Raw genomic sequence first — 19,106 nt, 5'->3', positions numbered from 1 at the left:
GGACTCGACACTAAATTGAAAACGACACAATGTTGTTCGAATAAAAGTATTAGTTTACGACGGATAAATAAAATTAATGTGAAACGAAGTTAACGCCGATTCTAATACTATCTGACAAGACTCGAAGTACGTACTGCGAAATGTAGATATAAAATGTGAACTCCGACAACTCGTTCTCCAACCTCCGCGCAGATATTTTACTGGAACCATCATATCAGGTCATAATATACTAAATAGTTTCCCTATATAATTCAATGTACAAGCGGTAACTGAAAGTGAAAATAAATGCAACATTTTGCACATAGAGACCCCAATAACCTACCCTTTTAAATGCAATTCTAAAAGGAATCGACTTGTGCAATAAACAAGAGCTGTCTCCATAGGATGACATATGCCCCGAAGAACGCTTTTGATAGTTATGTAAGACAGCTGAATAACAGAACAATTTTTCGAAACCTAAATGCCGACCCTAACTTCAAGGTCATGGCCACAGGGGTCAAGATTTGTGTGTGTCTGGAAAAGTCTTTTCCATATACATATGCATACCAAATGTGAAGGTTATACTTTAAGAGACATAGAGTTATATTAGCATTTTTCAAAACCTAAACGCATATTTCAAAACCAAGGCACAGGCCCAAGGGTTTAGGCGAAAGGGGTCAAAATTTGTGAGCGTATGGAAAGGTCTTGTCCAATGCATACCAAATATGAATGTTACATCTGAAGCGACATCGAAGTTATGGGCATTTTTCGAAACCTAAACGCAGATTTCGAAACCTAAACGCGGACCCTAAGTTCAAGGTCAATGTTAAAAGAGTCAAAATTTGTGTGCGCATGGAACGGCCTTGTCCATATACACGTGCATACCAAATATGAAGGTTACATCTGAAGCGACATAGAAGTTATGGGTATTTTTCGAAACCTAAACGCAAATTTCGAAACTTAAACGAGGACCCTAAGTTCAAGGTCAAGGTCAAAGGGATCAAAATTTGTGTGCGTATGAAAAGGCCTTTTCCATATACACATGCATACCAAATATGAAGGTTACATCTGAAGCGACATAGAAGGTATGAGCATTTTTCGAAGCCTTAACGCAAAGTGTGACTGACAGACAGACAGACTGACGGACGGAAATGCGATCACTATATGCCCACCTTCGGGGGCATACAAAGATATGTCATGTTCAAACCACGAACAAACTTGACATAAATCAAAATCGACTGTTTTCGCAACTTTTTGTTTCGGTCATCTTTTAGTGGCATGTAGCTTTTTTCAGTGCAACGCTTTACTATAGTCTCTAAGTTTATCATTCATATTTCAGGGATTCAGTAGTGAACACCTATTAATGCCCTACCACTATCTCCAAAAGATAATGTCCGAACATTAGTTTAAAGTGAAAAACATGCCTTCGAGTCAGCTATGATATTTTTTTTTAGAAAGTACGGACTACATGAAACGATTATTTAGTATACTGTAACCTAAAAGGATCAAAATTCAAATTGTTTGCGAGAGAATTAAACGACAACTCTGCCAAGAGATTGCTCGTTTACAGATCTAGGTGGTCTCCCTTAGTTCGTTGATCTCGTTAGTCGTTATATAAGAATAAATCATGGTCATGAATGCGTTGACTTTCAACATGTGCATTTTTTTTGGATCGTCTGGTATGCAGGAAGAAAACAACATGAAAAAAATCAACAATAACATTTATTGGGAAATGCGGATACAGGTAACTGTCAACAACGATAAGATATTAAATGCAAATACATGGATGTGTAAGATTAATAATACTGGTCGTGTACGTAATTCCAGCCACTTTTGGGACTATTTTAACAAAATCTTTTGTTTTAGGCAACTGGTTTAAACGAAACTTCACATTTATAATCCTGGGTTCAAAACTCACCTAGCATGAAAATTTCAATAGAATTAGATCAGTGTATGTTACTTTTATGAACAGAAATTAATGACATATAAACTATCAATTTTCGTACGGCAATTGTACCTAAAAAATCGGCCACTTTTCAGTTTAATATGCAGGTACAATTACAAAGCAATATCTTTAGACGAATGTCCTCATTTTAAGAGAATTAATAAAGGTTTTCACAAACACAATTTTTGACTTGAAACTTATAAAATATGCGACATTATTATACCAGTTACTCCCCCTACCCATTTGAATAAATATTAACAGGCCTGCACGGTTAATGGGGAAATACAAATTCAAAAAAAAAATATTTTCAATAGTTTTAATCAATTTTTACTAACATAGCTAAGAAAGTAAAAACATTTTGTTTAAAAAGTTGACTTTAGTGTCGATTTTTAGTAATCACTTATATTTAATTTTACAACATGTAAACTATTAATATTCAAATCAAGGGAGGTAATTCATATATTAAAAGTTTATATTTAGCTCCTGATTTTTTGTTTTAAATGTATGTTTTTATACAATTAATTAAAAATACCTTAATTAATGTTTATCAGATAGAAATAATAATAATTTTATCAAATATATTTGTTTCTTATATGAATATAATTTTGCAATGGATAATGACGTCACTTTTCCCATGAGAGAAATATCTTGTGTTAAGTTTGAGACATTTTAATGCAGACTTTTACAGTGATATGCGTCTTTAATTTGCAAAATATTGAGATTAGGGTTGGTTTTCAAGTTGATTGTTCTAAAAATAATCAAAACATGTGTGTTTAGATCATGAAAATGATTAAACACAGGTGGCCGATTTTTTACGTACAGGCCGGAATTACGTACACGACCAGTATGCATATTTACTAAGTCATACATAAATGTCAAGAAATGTTTATTTATACATTTAAGAAATATTACAAGAAGTTTGTATGTATGTAACTGTAATTATACAATATGATTAAAGAGTTTCTTTAAAAAAACGTCCGCGTCTAATTATGATTAAGGTCTATGATTTATGATTTATGACTCATTCATAACAATGCACACACACAATTCATGTTACTTCGGTCAAGCGTACAGTAGATATATGATTATTTTTTACGGAACTGTTTAACCTTGATAAAAGTGTAGTTGCTTCTTTTTCAATTGCTTTGTTGATTTATTTGGTACTCAGCTTCATAGAATATACTCGTACACGGATTTCAAATCAAGGATTAGATCAGGTATCTGGCCCAAAGTGTCATTGACATGAATCCTTTTGAATCCGTCTGAATCATTCATGTCGATCGACCAAGACACTAAATACACTGACAATATTGTTTTCATGCGAAAAACAAACATATAAATTATACAGTAGCACACTTTCACACAAAGTTTCGTATAATTGGATTTGTATGGTTCAAAATGATTGTAAGAGCGTCGTAAGAGCCATTGAGCAAACGTCTTAAACCAGTTTTAGCCATCTAATATCTGTTGATGGTCATGACAAGGAGGGAGGCGACCATCAGAAGGAGACTTCCGGCGCTCATTCCCGCACTTCCGACTGTGACTGAGTCGGTCAAGAAGCTGAGGGTTGGGTCGTAGAACACTTTTTTGGTAAATTTGGGAAACCGGAGTCGAAAGATTTGCTTGGATCCCTGGGTCATAATCATCGGATAGGTAGCCGTCATGTTTTCGTAGTTATCGTTGTCTTTCTTTAACTGTAAATGACCACCGTAAAACATTATATTAACACGATGTTAGACACGGATAGACAATACAGAAGTCCCAAACACAAAAGTCTGATTAATATTGTCGGAGTAAGAACATGTCTTACATGTGAATCTCACAACAACAAAAGTAAACTATATATATTAGTTTCCAAGTATTTTTCTTCCCATAGGTACCATAATTTTGGTGTGACGGTAAACCCAAAATAAAGAAAATATCTCTCATATGGTCATCTATCCACATAATGAGTTTCAGCAGCCTAGCTTAAATTCTATTTGAGTTGGGACAGGATCCGGATTTTAGTTTTTTTCTAATTTTGTAACCAAAGCAATGATAATGTTCTTTTAATGAAAAACGTATATTCTCCATTTATCCGGATGCCAAAGTTCATCAACCTAGCTAAAGTGCTGCTTGAGTGATCGCCATGTATATGTGAGATAAAAAAAACACGTTTTTTTTTCATATCTATGTTTACCTAAACATCTGCTACATAGCAGCTTCAAGCAATTTAAATCCATATAATGTGAATAATAAATCAGTCCGCGGAAGAGGCTATTCATTCTCGTCACACCCGTACTTCCGGTACATTTAGCGAGTCCGTTAGCAAGGCCGTCGACTTGACATTGAAATATGTGCGACATGAGGGTGTTAACAGAAAGCGGACACAAATACATTTTGTGGTAAATGAAGCAAACAGCCAGCGACTTAACACCTTGCCTAATCGCGCGGTTTTGGTGAAATCCGAATGTATTTTGTGCAACACATATTTTGTAACCACATTCTTTTCAAAGGAATGTAACGCCTATGACTTTGAAAGCAATTATCGGCCGTCTACATCAAGTTTGTGAGTTTACCGCATATTCGCAGTGGTTAAATCGTTTTTAAATTATGAAAACTCTGAAAACGCACTCTAATATTTATCGGTTGATATGTAAGAAGTTTACACGCTGTGTTTGATGATATTATGATTGAAAAAGGATTGGTCCGGTACAGATAGAGTGATGATCGGTGTGGTCCATATGTTCGTAAAGATGAATATGTGCTTGAATTACATGAAAACTCCATTTAATTTGGAAACGCCCAAGAGAGCATTCATGCGAATTCCCGCTTTTTATATTATCTAACTTTCACTAATACTAAAAAATAAGTACGCAAGTAGCACGAGGGCTGCTTCTTCATTAAACAAACTAGAGATTTTGTTTTGAAACGGAGAAATAAATAATACTGTTTAATGGGCCAGCATATTATCGCACCATACATTAAACGTTTTATGAAAATTAACTATGTACGGCAATATATATTTTTTTACAAACACACTAGATCGAATCGAGGATAAAATATTCGCAAATATCACCCGCGCTTAATTAAGGTCAACAGCTGCGCTTTTCATTCGTCACTTTTAATGGGACCTTTTCACGTTTTTTTAAATCCCGGAGCGTTAGAGTCAGTGGGTAAATTGACAAAATAAAAAAAGTTTCAGATTTGCACATTTTCGTTGTAGTTATTATATTTGTGAGGTAAACAGTAATACTGAACAATTACTATGCTCTCAAATATCCATAATATGCATCTTTTGACGATTTAAAAACTGAAAATTATAACGCGTTGCAACGCGAAACGATTGAATAATTTGGAGAGTTCTGTTCTTGACGCTACGAGGATTGCTTATATAAAGTATAAAATATATCACTTTTTACATGAGCACGGATGGCCGAGTGGTCTAAGCGTTATACTTTTAGTCCAGTGGTCAGTGGTTCGTGTCCAGTTAAGGGTTAGTTTTTTTTTCTTTCTTTAATTGTATGCTTGTTTTTTACTATAGCTTTTTAGATCCAATGTTTACATTTATCAATATAAAGCATTTAATGAAAAACTTTAATACATGCCAAAATCTGTGAAAAGGTCCCTTTAACATGTTTGGTGTCAAAACATTATTTGGACCACAAGGATAAGACAAAACCACCGCCTTGCGGGTGCAGACCGCTCATCTTTTTTTTTTTAAAGATGTAGGGACCTTTCTCAATTTCAATTACAAAGGAGGGAGGGGTGGAGTGGAGAGGGGTGTATAGTGTGGTCATTTATTACATTATTTTCCAAAAATACCCCAAAAATGCAAAAAAAAACAATTATATATAAAAAAAAAAAAAAAATTTTGGGGGGGGGGGGGGATTCTTGGACGGGATGGTTGGACGGTATTTCAAAAATAAAATAAAAAATAAAAAAAATATTTGTGTTTTTTAACCATGTTTGAAAAAAAAACAAGAGATGTGTTTGTCAGAAACACAATGCCCCCTATTGCGCTGCTTTGAAAATGTTTATTGTTTTTTTTTTTACCTTTGATTTTGAAGGATGACCTTGACCTTGAACTTTCACCACTCAAAATGTGCAGCTTAATGAGAAGGCCGCCTTGCAATGATTTTTTTACCTTTGACCTTGAAGGATGACCTTGACCTTGAAGGATCACCTTGACCTTAAACTTCCACCACTCAAATATGCAGCTTCATGATAACGTCGCTTTGATTTTTTTTGGACCTTTGACCTTGAAGGATGACCTTGACCTTGAAGAATGACCTTGACCTTGAACTTTCACCACTCAAAATGTGCAGCTTCATGAGAACGTCGCTTTTAATTTTTATTTAAAAAATGACCTTTGACCTTTAAGGCTGACCTTGACCTTGAAGGATGACCTTGACCGTGAATTTCCACCACTCAAAATGTGCAGCTTCATGAGAACGCCGCTTTGATTTTTATTTTACCTTGTAGGATGACCTTGAACTTAACACTCAAAATGTGCAGCTTCATGATTACGCCGTTTGAATTTGTTTAAAATTTTTGTTTGACCTTTGACCTCGAAGGATGACCTTGACCTTGAAGGATGACCTTGAACCTACACCACTCAAAATGTGAAGCTTCATGATAACGCCGCTTTGATTTTTTTGGACCTTTTACCTTGAAGGATGACCTTGACCTTGAAGAATGACATTGATCTTGAACTTCCACCACTCAAAATGTGCAGCTTCATGATAATGCCGCTTTGAATTTTTTTATTTGTTTTTTGACCTTTGACCTTGAAGGATGACCTTGACCTTGAAGGATGACCTTGAACTTCCACCGCTCAAAATGTGCAGCTCATGAGAACGCCGCTTTGATTTTTTTTTACCTTGAAGGATGACCTTGAAGGATGACCTTGACCTTGAACTTCCAACACTCAAAATGTGCAGCTTTATGAGATACACATGCATGCCAAATATCAAGTTGCTATCTTCAATATTAAAAAAGTAATGGCCAATGTTAAAGTTTTCGGACGAACAGACGCCCTATATTTGACATTTGACCTTGAAAGTTGACCTTCACCTTCACCTTTCACCACTCAAAATGTTCAGCTCCATGAGATACACATGCATGCCAAATATTAAGTTGCTATCTTCAATATTTAAAAAGTTATGGCCAATGTTAAAGTTTTCGGACGGGCAGACACCATAAATTTGACATTTGACCTTGAAGGATGACCTTGACCTTTCACCACTCAAAATGTGCAGCTCTATGAGATACACATGCATGCCAAATATCATGTTGCTATCTTAAAAAGTGAAAAAGTTATGGCCAATGTTAAAGTTTTTTTCGGACGGACAGACAGACTGACTGACACTGACGGACAGTTCAACTGCTATATGCCACCCTACCAGGGGGCATAAACATTATTTTTTTGGGGTGGGGGGGTATAGTGTGAGTGTGTGGTGGTCATTTATAAGATGATCTTTAATTAAAAAAAATAATGGGGGGGGTTCAGGGGGGGGGGGATTCGGGGGGGGTTGGGGGGGGGGGCGTGGGGGATGGTTTGGACGGAGTCAATTGTGGTATGTCTGGTAAGAGTTGTTTTGTCACAGTATCAATCGAAACGAATCATAAATAAAGAAGTTATGGCAATTTTAGCAAAATTTAATAATTTGACCTTGAGAGTCAAGGTAATTCAAAGGTCAAGGTAAAATTCAACTTGCCAGGTACAGTACCCTCATGATAGCATGAAAGTATTTAAAGTTTAAAAGCAATAGCCTTGATACTTTAGAAGTTAAGTGGATCTAAACACAAAATGTAACCATATATCCAAAGTTACTAAGTCAAAAAAGGGCCATAATTCCATAAAAATGACAACCAGAGTAATGCAACTTGTCCTTTACTGTCCCCTTATGATAGTTTGCGAGTGTTCCAAGTATTAAAGCAATATCTATGATACTTTATGGGTAACGTGGACCAAAACAGAAAACTTAACCAAATTTTCAAGTATAAAGGGCCCATAATTCCGTCAAAATGCCAGTCAGAGTTACATAACTTTGCCTGCACAGTCCCTTTACGATAGTTAGTAAGTGTTGCAAGTATGAAAGCAATGGCTTTGATAATTTAGGGAAAAAGTGGACCTAAACACAAAACTTAACCAAATTTTCAATTTTCTAAGTATAAAATGGGCACATAATTCGGTCAAAATGCCAGTCAGAGTTACATAACTTTGCCTGCACAGTCCCCTTATGATAGTTAGTAAGTGTTGAAGTATGAAAGCAATAGCTTTGATACTTAAGGAATAAAATGGACCTAAACACAAAACTTAACCAAAATTTTCAATTTTCTAAGTATAAAAAGGGCATATAATTCTGTCAAAATGCAAGCCAGAATTATCTAACTTTGCCTACCCAGTCCCCTCATGATAGTTAGTAAGTGTACCAAGTTTGAATGCCATAGCATTGATACTTTATGAGAAAAGTGTACCTAAACGCAAAACTTAACCGGACGCCGACGCCGACGCCAAGGTGATGAAAATAGCTCTTTTTTTTCTTCAAAAAATAGATGAGCTAAAAATGTTAAAATTATCACAAACTCACAATGACCTGTAAGTTGAAAAAAAAAACTTGTCTGGTAATTAAAAAAAATCTTAATGTTTCGGGTCAGGTACTACTAATAAGCATACCGGGTACGGAAATTAAGCATACAGGTACCCGGCTTTACTCCGGTGTACTTTAAAGCATACTTAAGAGTACCCTGGGTTCTTTTAAGTCGTACCTGATCCGACAATTACTAATCGAGCATTACTTATTCAGAGGTAAATACCATAAAGAGTGATCGACTACTGGCATACATTTACACAACCTACACTCCTATTAAACCAACCTTCTTAGTGATCGACTACTGGCATACATTTACACAACCTACGCTCCTATTCTACCGACCTTCTTAGAGAGGAGCACAACTCCCGACCCTACGTCATACTGGTCGGGCTTCTTGCCAACGGAAGTGGACTTGGTGGCACCCTTAGTCCCTTTGATGACGATGTCGAAGTCCAGGTACGCCCCAACCTCGTTCGGCTTGCACGTCCCGTTGCAGAACGTCCACCCGCTAACGGTTACACTGAACTTAAGGTCGCCTGGGAACCAGATGTTACAAATGTTTGGGGCACTGGTTACAAAATCGATGTCAACAAAATAATTGAATTGTATAAAGTCAGTGAAATATTCTGGCGTTTTGGAGTATGTAAATTGAATAAATCTCACATGAAAAAGCCCTGGGAACATATGACAAGCAGTTTAGGGCGTTGGTGCAAAAAATGAAACATTAAATTCTGGAAAGGGTGCAGTGTTTTTCATTTTTCTTTCGACACACATTTTATACGATCGTGTTTTATTATTAAAAATGTATCATCATGTATCGATGTTTTACCTTTCTTTACAACAGTATCTTCGTCATCTAGACTTATGTTGCCGCCCTGTTTGAAAATGTACATGTCAACCATGACCTTGGCCCCATTGTTGATTTCCGCCGAAAAGTTGAGCTTCTTCGTGGAGATATTAGTTTCGGGATACTCGGCGTCGATCGGCGCACTGATGATAAGAATGGTTTATTTAAAATAGCGTAAATCATGTATAAGGTAAAATATTACTTCGGGTGTACTCAGGAAATTTCTTTTAATCATTTATAAATTATACATTTTTTTGCATATTATGACATTAATTTATATCTTATTATCTTATTAAAGAAATACTGTCTGTGAATATTGTATAATGTTTCATCTGAGTAAAGCTGGAACAGGAGGAAATTTTGCTAAACATGATATAATAAACGGTCGTAAAAAATACAACACTTCGAAATCCGCTACATTTTCACGTCTTACAGCACCATGTAAAGGCTTACCCGAAGGTGAAGGTCTGGCTTGCGAAGTTGTTGTATCCATGGCTATTATCCTTTATGTCAATTCCGTCGGAAGTCTTCTCCTTGAGATTGTCGAACTCCACCGTCATGGTCTTTTTGCCATCTGAATATACATGGACACATGACAGTAAGTGAAACAAAAAATTCTGACATGTAAATTTGCACCTATACATTTTGTGACGTTTATTTGCAATAAAATTCTAATTTTCGCATCGGAAATTTGTATCCGAATATTCTGCCGAATTAATTTTTATTCTAGTATTCGAATATTCATTCCAATCCCGTATATTAACAAAGTTTGCTGATTTATAATCGGCAAAGTATTCTACGGAATGTGATAAGTGGCGTATTGAATGTCAATTCAACGACACACGACAATGTTAGAAATCAAAGCGCTGAAGGCACTGAAGTTGTTCGCTATTGCATAAATTTAGACGCAACTCAAAATTATGTTTTCAAAATTATGTTATAGCCTTTTATATTGCAGGTTTAAAATGAACACACCCCATTCAAATGTATAAAGAATGTGTATTACAGCACAGGTCGAGATGTGTGTGCACTGTTTATCCTCATATTTATGTTGTAGAGATAACTTAGACAAAATAACAACAATATGTCTCTTTTTTTCGCAACTGGCTGCTTCACTACAAACCATCTTTAGAATTTTGGTTGCCTTGCTAAAGAAAAACAAGCATAGAATCATATAATTGTGTTATGCGTATCTTAAACTGTATCTATTAGCTTTAAATTACTGAGCAACAATTTGGCCGACATGACAGACTTTTAATGCATCATGTCTTGCTGTCAGCCGAAATTGAATCGTTTCCTATGCCTAATTGATCCACAGTCGCCAATTTGTATTCTATGTTTAATTGGATTAAGTTGTTAAAGCTTTGAAAAAGCTAGTTGCCCTGCTATTTAGCCTTACCGTAACCAACTTTTGAAATTGAGTTTCCTGTGCTTAAATCTACTGGCCCCAGATTACAGGCAACCACTAAACCAGTAAGTTATTCATGATGTAAGATCTGACATTGTATTGAACTCATTCAATTTCCATTCTGTCGACATTAAAGGGACCTTTTCACGTTTTGGCAAATTGACAAAAATAATAAACGACTTAATTTGGAGAGTTCTGTTGTTGTTGTTTTTCATACCACGATGATTGCTTATACATATAAAGTATAAAATACATCTCTCATTGTATGAGCAAGGATGGCCGAGTGGTCAAAACGATAGACTTTTGTTCTACGGGTTAGTGGTTCGAGCCCAGTTGAGGGTAACTTATTTTTGTTTCTTTAATTTTATTCTTGTTTTTTTTAATGGAGCTTTTATGACTCAATGTTTACATTTATCGATATTAAGCATTAAATGACAAACTGTGAAAATGTCCCTTTTAGATGTTTACTTAAATGCCACAATGTAAAAATTTAGAACTCATTGGTTGTCTATTTGATTTAAAAGTGATTTTGTGTATTTACCTTGTCAGCGAGGTTACTTTGAAGTTATTATCACTTTTATCTTTTTTTTCAAATTATTTATAAAAAAGGTTATTTAAGCTTCATTTTGGGAAAACAGTACTTAATACATATGAATTAATTGTTATCCCAGCATCAGAGACTCTCTTTAAACGAAAAACACCATACAATCAGAAAGTATCGTCCTTGATTAGCTTGTTCGCATTGCACATGCTAATCAGAGTGCACAGGCTAGTCTTATTTGACATGCATTGAGCCCCGTTTTTCCTGAAAGCAATCAATATGTACAGAATTCAATGATAAACTAGCCAATGACGTCGCACAAGCTGTTAAACACTAGACTGGCCAATGTCGTCGCACAAGCTGTTAAATACTATTGATTACATACACACACTCGCTGTCTGCAGTGTTCTGGTAGTGGTGAAGAATAAACAGGCAGATGCGGTGGTTATCGTTCCTAGCGTAGTTAAAAGCATACTGACTTGCAAAACCCACTCTACATTAGTTAGCTAGCGCGAACAACTAAAAATCGTTCTAAATTGTCGAATGTCGTAAAGTGTGTTTGATTGTGTTGTGAATCGGAAAATGAAGTGGGATTCAGAGTGGATTCATTCATCCTTAATCAGTTTCACCATTTAGTTTGCCTTTGGGAAGGTGAGATATACACCAACATTATAACAATATGACATTTAACGATTGCTTTCAAAAAAACATAAGGCGGTACAGGTGTTGCAGATCCTTTAATTGCATTCAACTTTACGCGTTAAAAATACAAATAATAATGTTATTTCATTGATTATTTTAAGTTTGCACCAAAATACGCGTTTTTTTATTATAAATTTTAATGTACATAAATGTTAATTCAGTCAAGAATGTTTTTTTTAAATACTGAAACATGAAACAACGTCACAGCTTTCTGTTCCGCTTGCCCCAATTGTTTCCTGAATCAATGTATCCACTCAATGCACAAACAATAAAGTCAACATGAAACAACACAGCTTTCTGTTCCGCTTGCCCTTATTGTTTCCCGAATCAATTTATCCACTCAATGCACAAACAATAAAGTCAACAATCAAGTGTTGTTTGAAAATCAGATCCGGTTTTTGCTTTTACCAGATATCGACATTGGACTACGCTTCTAAACATAATTTTAAGTACCGTTCAAAGTTTGTAAAAATAGGCGGTTTCATACACCGCTTTCAGTATAATACCGGTATATACTTATATGTTCAATCTTTGTGAAATTAACCCTCCACAACTATTTACATTAAATACATCATTTCTAACACAATGTAATTTTTCTATATACTTTACATTTAAACTGTAGTAATATTTATTTGATCATGCATTATGTATTGAAAAGTCGTGGGGTTTACTTCAGTGCTTGCCGCCCATCATTTAATATCATAAATTATGTTTTAATGTTGAATGTACATGATATTATCATTTAACTATTGTCTCTGACGTACCGCCAATAGCGAGAAAAATAGTGATTGGGTTCGATGAAAACGACGACAATTTACAGAAAATAACACGAAACATCACGCATATTAAGCCATCACCCTTTAATGACTCATCGACCCACCTGTCACCTGTTGACTGGTTTCCAATATGTGAATAGCATATTGACGGTGGACCAAACACATGTCGAAATCAATAATTCATACATGCGACTCGGAACGCGGAGTATAGTTGTATGCATGGTGTATATAATTATTTGTGACTTGGATAAACAGAATAAATAAAGCCAATGTAGCAACCACTACTGATATATATCACATTTTTGTTGTTGAATAGATAATCTATTAACAAGGCCCGTCGTATATGCAGCTTTAGTAAAACGGATTCGAATTCTCACATCCACACACTAGTCATACTCGTAGTAAAAAGCATAATTCACATTACAATATCTAAGTGTGGAAGATCAATGATGAAACCTGTTCCATACAAACATGATTTGTAAATATATCCGGATTGGAAATTAAACACATATATCAGTCTCGTTCTGGGGAAACTGGGCTAAAAGCATGTGCGTAAAGTACCCTCTTAGATTAGCCTTTGCAGTCCGCACAGGCTATTCAGGACGACACTTTGCAGTCCTCACAGGCTATTCAGGGTCGACACTTTCTGCCTTAACTGAATTTTCGCTAAGTACAGACCTTTAAACTAAAATATTATAAAGGCGGAAAGTTTCGTCCCTGACTAGCATATGCAGACTGCACATGCCAATCTGCGATGGCACTTCATGCACATGCATTAAACCCTGTTTTCCCATGGAGCGACTCATATAAATTTACACGAACACCTACCGCTATTGGTGAAGGCTATTTTCCCGGACTTCCCTAGCACCTTCACGGACACCACGCCATCCGAGATATCCTTGTCAATTGAAGGGGCGGAGGTGGGCGTGGTGGTGGGATTCTCATCCGTCAGCTTCACAATGGGATCATAGAGGGCGCTCTTTGTGAACGGCTCAAACCGGAAGACGAATGTCTGCTTGGTTCCCTTCATCTCAACCTTCGGGAAGCCAGCCGGCATCTGCTTGGTCTCGTTGTAATCGCTGCTGCTCGTGTATATGACCTAAAATTGTCGTTGAAGAAAACAGTTTGAGGAGATTTAGCATAGTTATTATACCAATCATGTATATGGTGATGGCCATGACGATATTTATAATGTTGATGGTTGTTGTGGTTATGGTTATTATAATGACGGTGATGACTGTTATTATATTTATAAAGATGACCATGAAGAAGAAGAAGAAGAAGATTTCATTTACCTAGCTAAGGTACTTTTTAGTTATGGCGCAATCCAGATTTGAGTTTTTAATCAATTCTGTAGCCAAATCAAGCACACTTTTGTCTGAAGAAAACAAAAAGGAATGGCATGTATATTGGTCCATTATCCACAAGCCAAGTTTCACCATCCTTGTTCAGTACAGTACATTTTAATTAAACGCAGGATACTTTTTGATAATTTCTATTTATATTGGGTGCAAATATTCCAAGCTGTCAACAAGTTGTAAGTTCCTAATTTCGCCAATGCTTCGTTGTTTATTAAATTGCCGACGCACCTATGACTAAGATGCCTTTTATATATACGGAAATAATTTATTATTTAATAATTCTTTATGCTTTAAATACATTTCGCAAACATAACACATACTAGTTAGTATTTCAGTTTAAGAGAATCAGCAACATCTCGTTAAATATTTAACAATCATACAGTAGTCGGTCATGTGCGGATACAGTTATTATGTTGCTAAATACAGAAAGAATATTGAATATTAAAGTCTGGGTTTTTTGTTGTTGCTATGGTAAATCAAGTTGCATGTTGTTGTTTTCTGACAGCCTCCAACGATAACGGAACAAACTAATCAAATGTAACATCAAATTAAACGAGGACATAAAATGCTCTATTTATACCAGAACACTGTTTATAAAAAATATGCGTGTCCTGTAATAGGGGCAATATTAACCAGATCGATCTAGCTAATATACCCAGGGCGTTGGGTGGGTTGGGCATTGCGTTAGCATTGTGATGCAGAAGAGACGTTATTTTATTTTACAGAACACACTGTGGTAATAGTTACTATTTCAAAAAAGCGTATAATTAACAATGCTTTACCTTGCATTTATGTTATGAGCGATATTTACAGCTTAGTAAACTTTTTTTTAACTTTTTAGATTTTATGACAATTAAAATCACGAGTATTGGTAAACAAATGTCATTTTGAACACATTAGACATGTAAACGATGAAAAAACGCTCGCGTTTAACAAACATAATGATCGGTTCATTTTTATAGTCAAGCGTTACCAGTTTTTGAGAATACTAAACCTTAGTCGAAAACTATTTATAACTCATATCGTATTTCATGGTAACGTAGTAGAAGATACATGTAAGAAGGGAACATGTATTTGTCTTCCGCATGGTAGTGACGTAAGTTTTCTTTATGTTTTGTTGTTGTTTTTGTTGCTTTGTTGTATTTCAAAGTTGCCATAACAATGCTTCAACTGAATTATATCCATTCCACGGATGCTTTGTGTGTATATACATACTTGCTATAATGTCAACTCATTGGAAATACATTCATCTTCAATCTTTAATATAGTTGTATATAACAAGCGACAATCTCGTCCGCTATACGCCAAGTGTCTTACCTGACGCAGCTATAATGTCAACTCTCTTTGGAAATATATTCATCTTCAATCTATAATATAGAAGTATATAACAAGCGACAATCTCGTCCGCTATACGCCAAGTGTCTTACCTGACGCAGCTATAATGTCAACTCTCTTTGGAAATATATTCATCTTCAATCTTTAATACAGTTGTATATAACAAGCGACAATCTCGTCCGCTATACGCCAAGTGTCTTACCTGACGCAGCTATAATGTCAACTCTCTTTGGAAATATATTCATCTTCAATTTATAATATAGAGGTATATAACAAGCGACAATCTCGTCCGCTATACGCCAAGTGTCTTACCTGACGCAGCTATAATGTCAACTCTCTTTGGAAATATATTCATCTTCAATCTTTAATATAGTTGTATATAACAAGCGACAATTTCGTCCGCTATACGCCAAGTGTCTTACCTGACGCAGCTATAATGTCAACTCTCTTAGGAAATACATTCATCTTCAATCTATAATATAGAGGTGTATAACAAGCGACAATCTCGTCCGCTAAACGCCAAGTATCTTACCTGACGCTGCGACACAGATAAAATCAGCATAGCGCCCATAAAACTAAATTTATGGTGCAACAAAAACTGGCTGGACTTAGAAGGGTCTATAATGTGTTTACAAATAGAGGGTGGACATAATTAGTGCCGTACGAGGCCATGAATCATACATGTCTTCCCAACCTGTTGGCTGCTAGTTTGTGCGTGCATTTTCCTCTATATAGGAATTTGTTTATGTGTGTCAAACTTTTTTTATTTGATCTGTATATAGTATGCCTTTTTATGGTGGCATATACTTGAATAAAATAACCAGACAAGTTCATGAATAATTGACTAAATTTCATGCAATCTTGCAAAAACATTTATGAAAGTACCTACAATTTTCGATAAGGCTTTCTAATTGTTAGAACTTTGGTCTTCGTATAATGTTGATAATTTTGTCAAAGTGCACATGATCCAGAGGTATAATTGTGTATAAGATAATCAGATATTTTAAAATTAAAAATGACAACATTTTATAAATACTACCACACCTTTAAATGACAGCAGCTACAATTTTAGCGATTTTTTAAAACCAAATTTTGGCCTTCAAATGAAATAAATAAAATCGCATAAGTGCCTCGATCTGCATAAAATAATATATAGAAAAATGTATAATAATTGTGATTTTCCATTATAAACCTTTTTTTCTCCCCAAAAATGAAATAAATATAGCTAACAGATAATTATGAACGATTTTTCAATTAACGACAGTGAGATATTACTGCAAACGATAACCTGATACTTTTCATGAAAAAAAAATAAAACAATATGAAAACACTTTTCCTGAAAATGTCTTTCATGTTTCGCATACGATTAATGTCAATCAACTTCTGCGCGCTAAAACATGAACAACGTGAAATCTTATATATTCTGCAAATGGTCTTTGACAAATATGTTACATTAATCGTACAAACCTCGGTGGGAACTATAACTTTCGCTCCACCCAGCTCGTAGGTATTGTTTCCGCCTGCAGAAGAATTCGAAATGCTGCCTTTGCCTTTAATCTCGACGTTAAAATCCAGATATTCGCCTTTGTAGGATTTCTGACCCTGCGTACAGCTCACATTACCCACGGCACAGAAAGGCCAAGACTCTATCTTCACGTTGAACTTCATGTCTCCCGTTCTCACCGTCATGTTTTTGCCGTCAACAGTTATGTTTCCGTTCGACGAAAATATATAGACGTAAGATGTCAGTTTGGCCGTTCCGTCAATTTTCTGCCCCTGACCAACGGGAATGTTTGCCGTGAAACTAAACTGAGTCACGTTGACGTCTGTGCCCTTGTACGTCGTTTCTGTTTGTTGAGAGAAGATGAAATTCATGGTGGCAAAAGTGTTAAAGGAATGACTGGAGATCGCATTATTTGCACTATCTAGTTCATTTATTTCGTCCATTGTGATGGTGACCCCCTCGGACTCATTTCCCGTCGCCTTGTACACCTTGATCTTGCCCGACTGGCCCAGTACCTTGGTGGTTATGCCTCCGATGGTTACGTTCTTGTCGGCCTCAACAGCAACGACCAGGAACGAAGAAAACAACACCAGCTTCCACATGTTAAATCAAGACGTTTATATAAATATCTACTTTATGATTTTCCAATAACGAAGATCGAGCGGTTGTCAAACTTATAATTTGATTTTCCAGTGAAAAACTGTTATGCGCTCGAATAAAGTAAATCAAACATGTCGTGCGTGTCGGGTTTTATATGATTCAGTTTCAAATAGCACGTGATATCCTTTATGGTTATTTAAACACTTGAAGTACAACTACGTCTTTATGACATGCAAATAACAATAAATCACTTGACAATGCGAATCACTTGACAAGCGGATTCAAACAGACCTGATCATACTTGACTTTAGCAAGGCGTTTGACCGCGTGCCACACCAGCGTCTTCTCAAGAAAGTAAACCATTACGGTATAAGGGGAAACAACTTAGCTTGGATATCGTCCTTCTTACACGACAGGACACAGAGAGTTGTGGTCAACGAGCAACATTCAGAAGAGGTCCCAGTAGTCAGTGGTGTCCCTCAGGGTTCGGTATTAGGACCTCTATTGTTCCCAATCTTCATCAATGACCTACCTGAGGGGCTGCTGTCAAGAGTTCGCATTTTCGCCGATGACTGCATTCTTTACCGCCAGATCAAAACTGACCTTGGTCGTCAGCTTCTCCAAGCGGACCTGGATGCACTAGCCAGATGGGAAGCCACCTGGGGTATGGACTTCCACCCACAGAAGTGCAGTGTGCTTCGAGTAACAAGGCCTACATCCAACCTCATACCATCTGAATACATACTGAAAGGCATCAAACTATCGATCGACAAAACAACTAAATACCTAGGTGTGGATCTTGACTCAGAATTGTCTCGGAGGCATCACTATGCCCGAGTTACCAAGAAAGCAAATAACATGCTCGGTTCCCTGCGGCGAAATCTGAGAAACACCTCTCAACAAACCAAGACAAATGCCTACATCGCACTAGTTCGCTCCAGCGTAAAGTACTGCTGCACAGTATGGAGTCCACACCATGGAACTCACAAGTATCAGCTCGAGATGGTACAACGTCGTGCAGCGCGCTTTATTACAAACAGATTCCACAATACAAGCAGTGTTGATAGTATGCTGGAAGAGCTAAACTGGGAAACCCTCGAAACACGCCGCACAAAACATCAACTTACAATGCTCTACCGCATAGTCAACAAGCTGGTTGACATTGATGCCAACAAGTGCCTGCCACCACGAAGGAAGATGCCTAGACACCCGCACGGTTCCGGCTTCTTACCAGTCACTCCTACATCTGACACCTTCAAGTACAGCTTTTTCCCAAGTAGTATACCACTTTGGAACGATCTACCAGCATTCGTTGCTGAGTCCCCTCTCTGGCATCCTTCAAGAGTGGGCTTTCCAGCCTTACCTTCTAAGGGGACACCCTCCCAGTTACGTATTAAGCATTCAAATGGCGGACTAGAGCTATGTTGGCGGGGCCTTGTGCCCTGGTACCGTCACGGAAGCTAAATAGGTCTTGTCCTGATGGATGTGAAAAGTAACTGGGGTCACTTCTATACTTTCTTACTTTTATCT

The 19,106-nt window shown here is 36.5% G+C and overlaps 1 protein-coding gene across 1 annotated transcript; it reads right to left on the bottom strand.

Moving 5' to 3' along the window:
• Nucleotides 1-1,688: 1,688 nt before the first annotated feature.
• On the bottom strand, nt 1,689-17,806 carry LOC127861255 (uncharacterized). Its single transcript, XM_052399692.1, has 6 exons — nt 16,940-17,806; nt 13,605-13,875; nt 9,803-9,923; nt 9,332-9,492; nt 8,845-9,038; nt 1,689-3,618 (listed from the first exon to the last, which is right to left on the bottom strand). Exons 1-6 carry the CDS (start codon nt 17,576-17,578, stop codon nt 3,382-3,384), a joined length of 1,623 nt encoding a protein of 540 aa, XP_052255652.1. The 5' UTR covers nt 17,579-17,806; the 3' UTR covers nt 1,689-3,381.
• Nucleotides 17,807-19,106: the final 1,300 nt, after the last annotated feature.

This window comes from Dreissena polymorpha, chromosome 15 (genome assembly GCF_020536995.1).
Source record: "Dreissena polymorpha isolate Duluth1 chromosome 15, UMN_Dpol_1.0, whole genome shotgun sequence".
In the NCBI taxonomy this organism is placed as follows: domain Eukaryota; kingdom Metazoa; phylum Mollusca; class Bivalvia; order Myida; family Dreissenidae; genus Dreissena; species Dreissena polymorpha.
The sequence above is the reverse complement of the archived record's forward strand: the minus strand, read 5'-3'. Positions and strand labels throughout refer to the sequence as shown.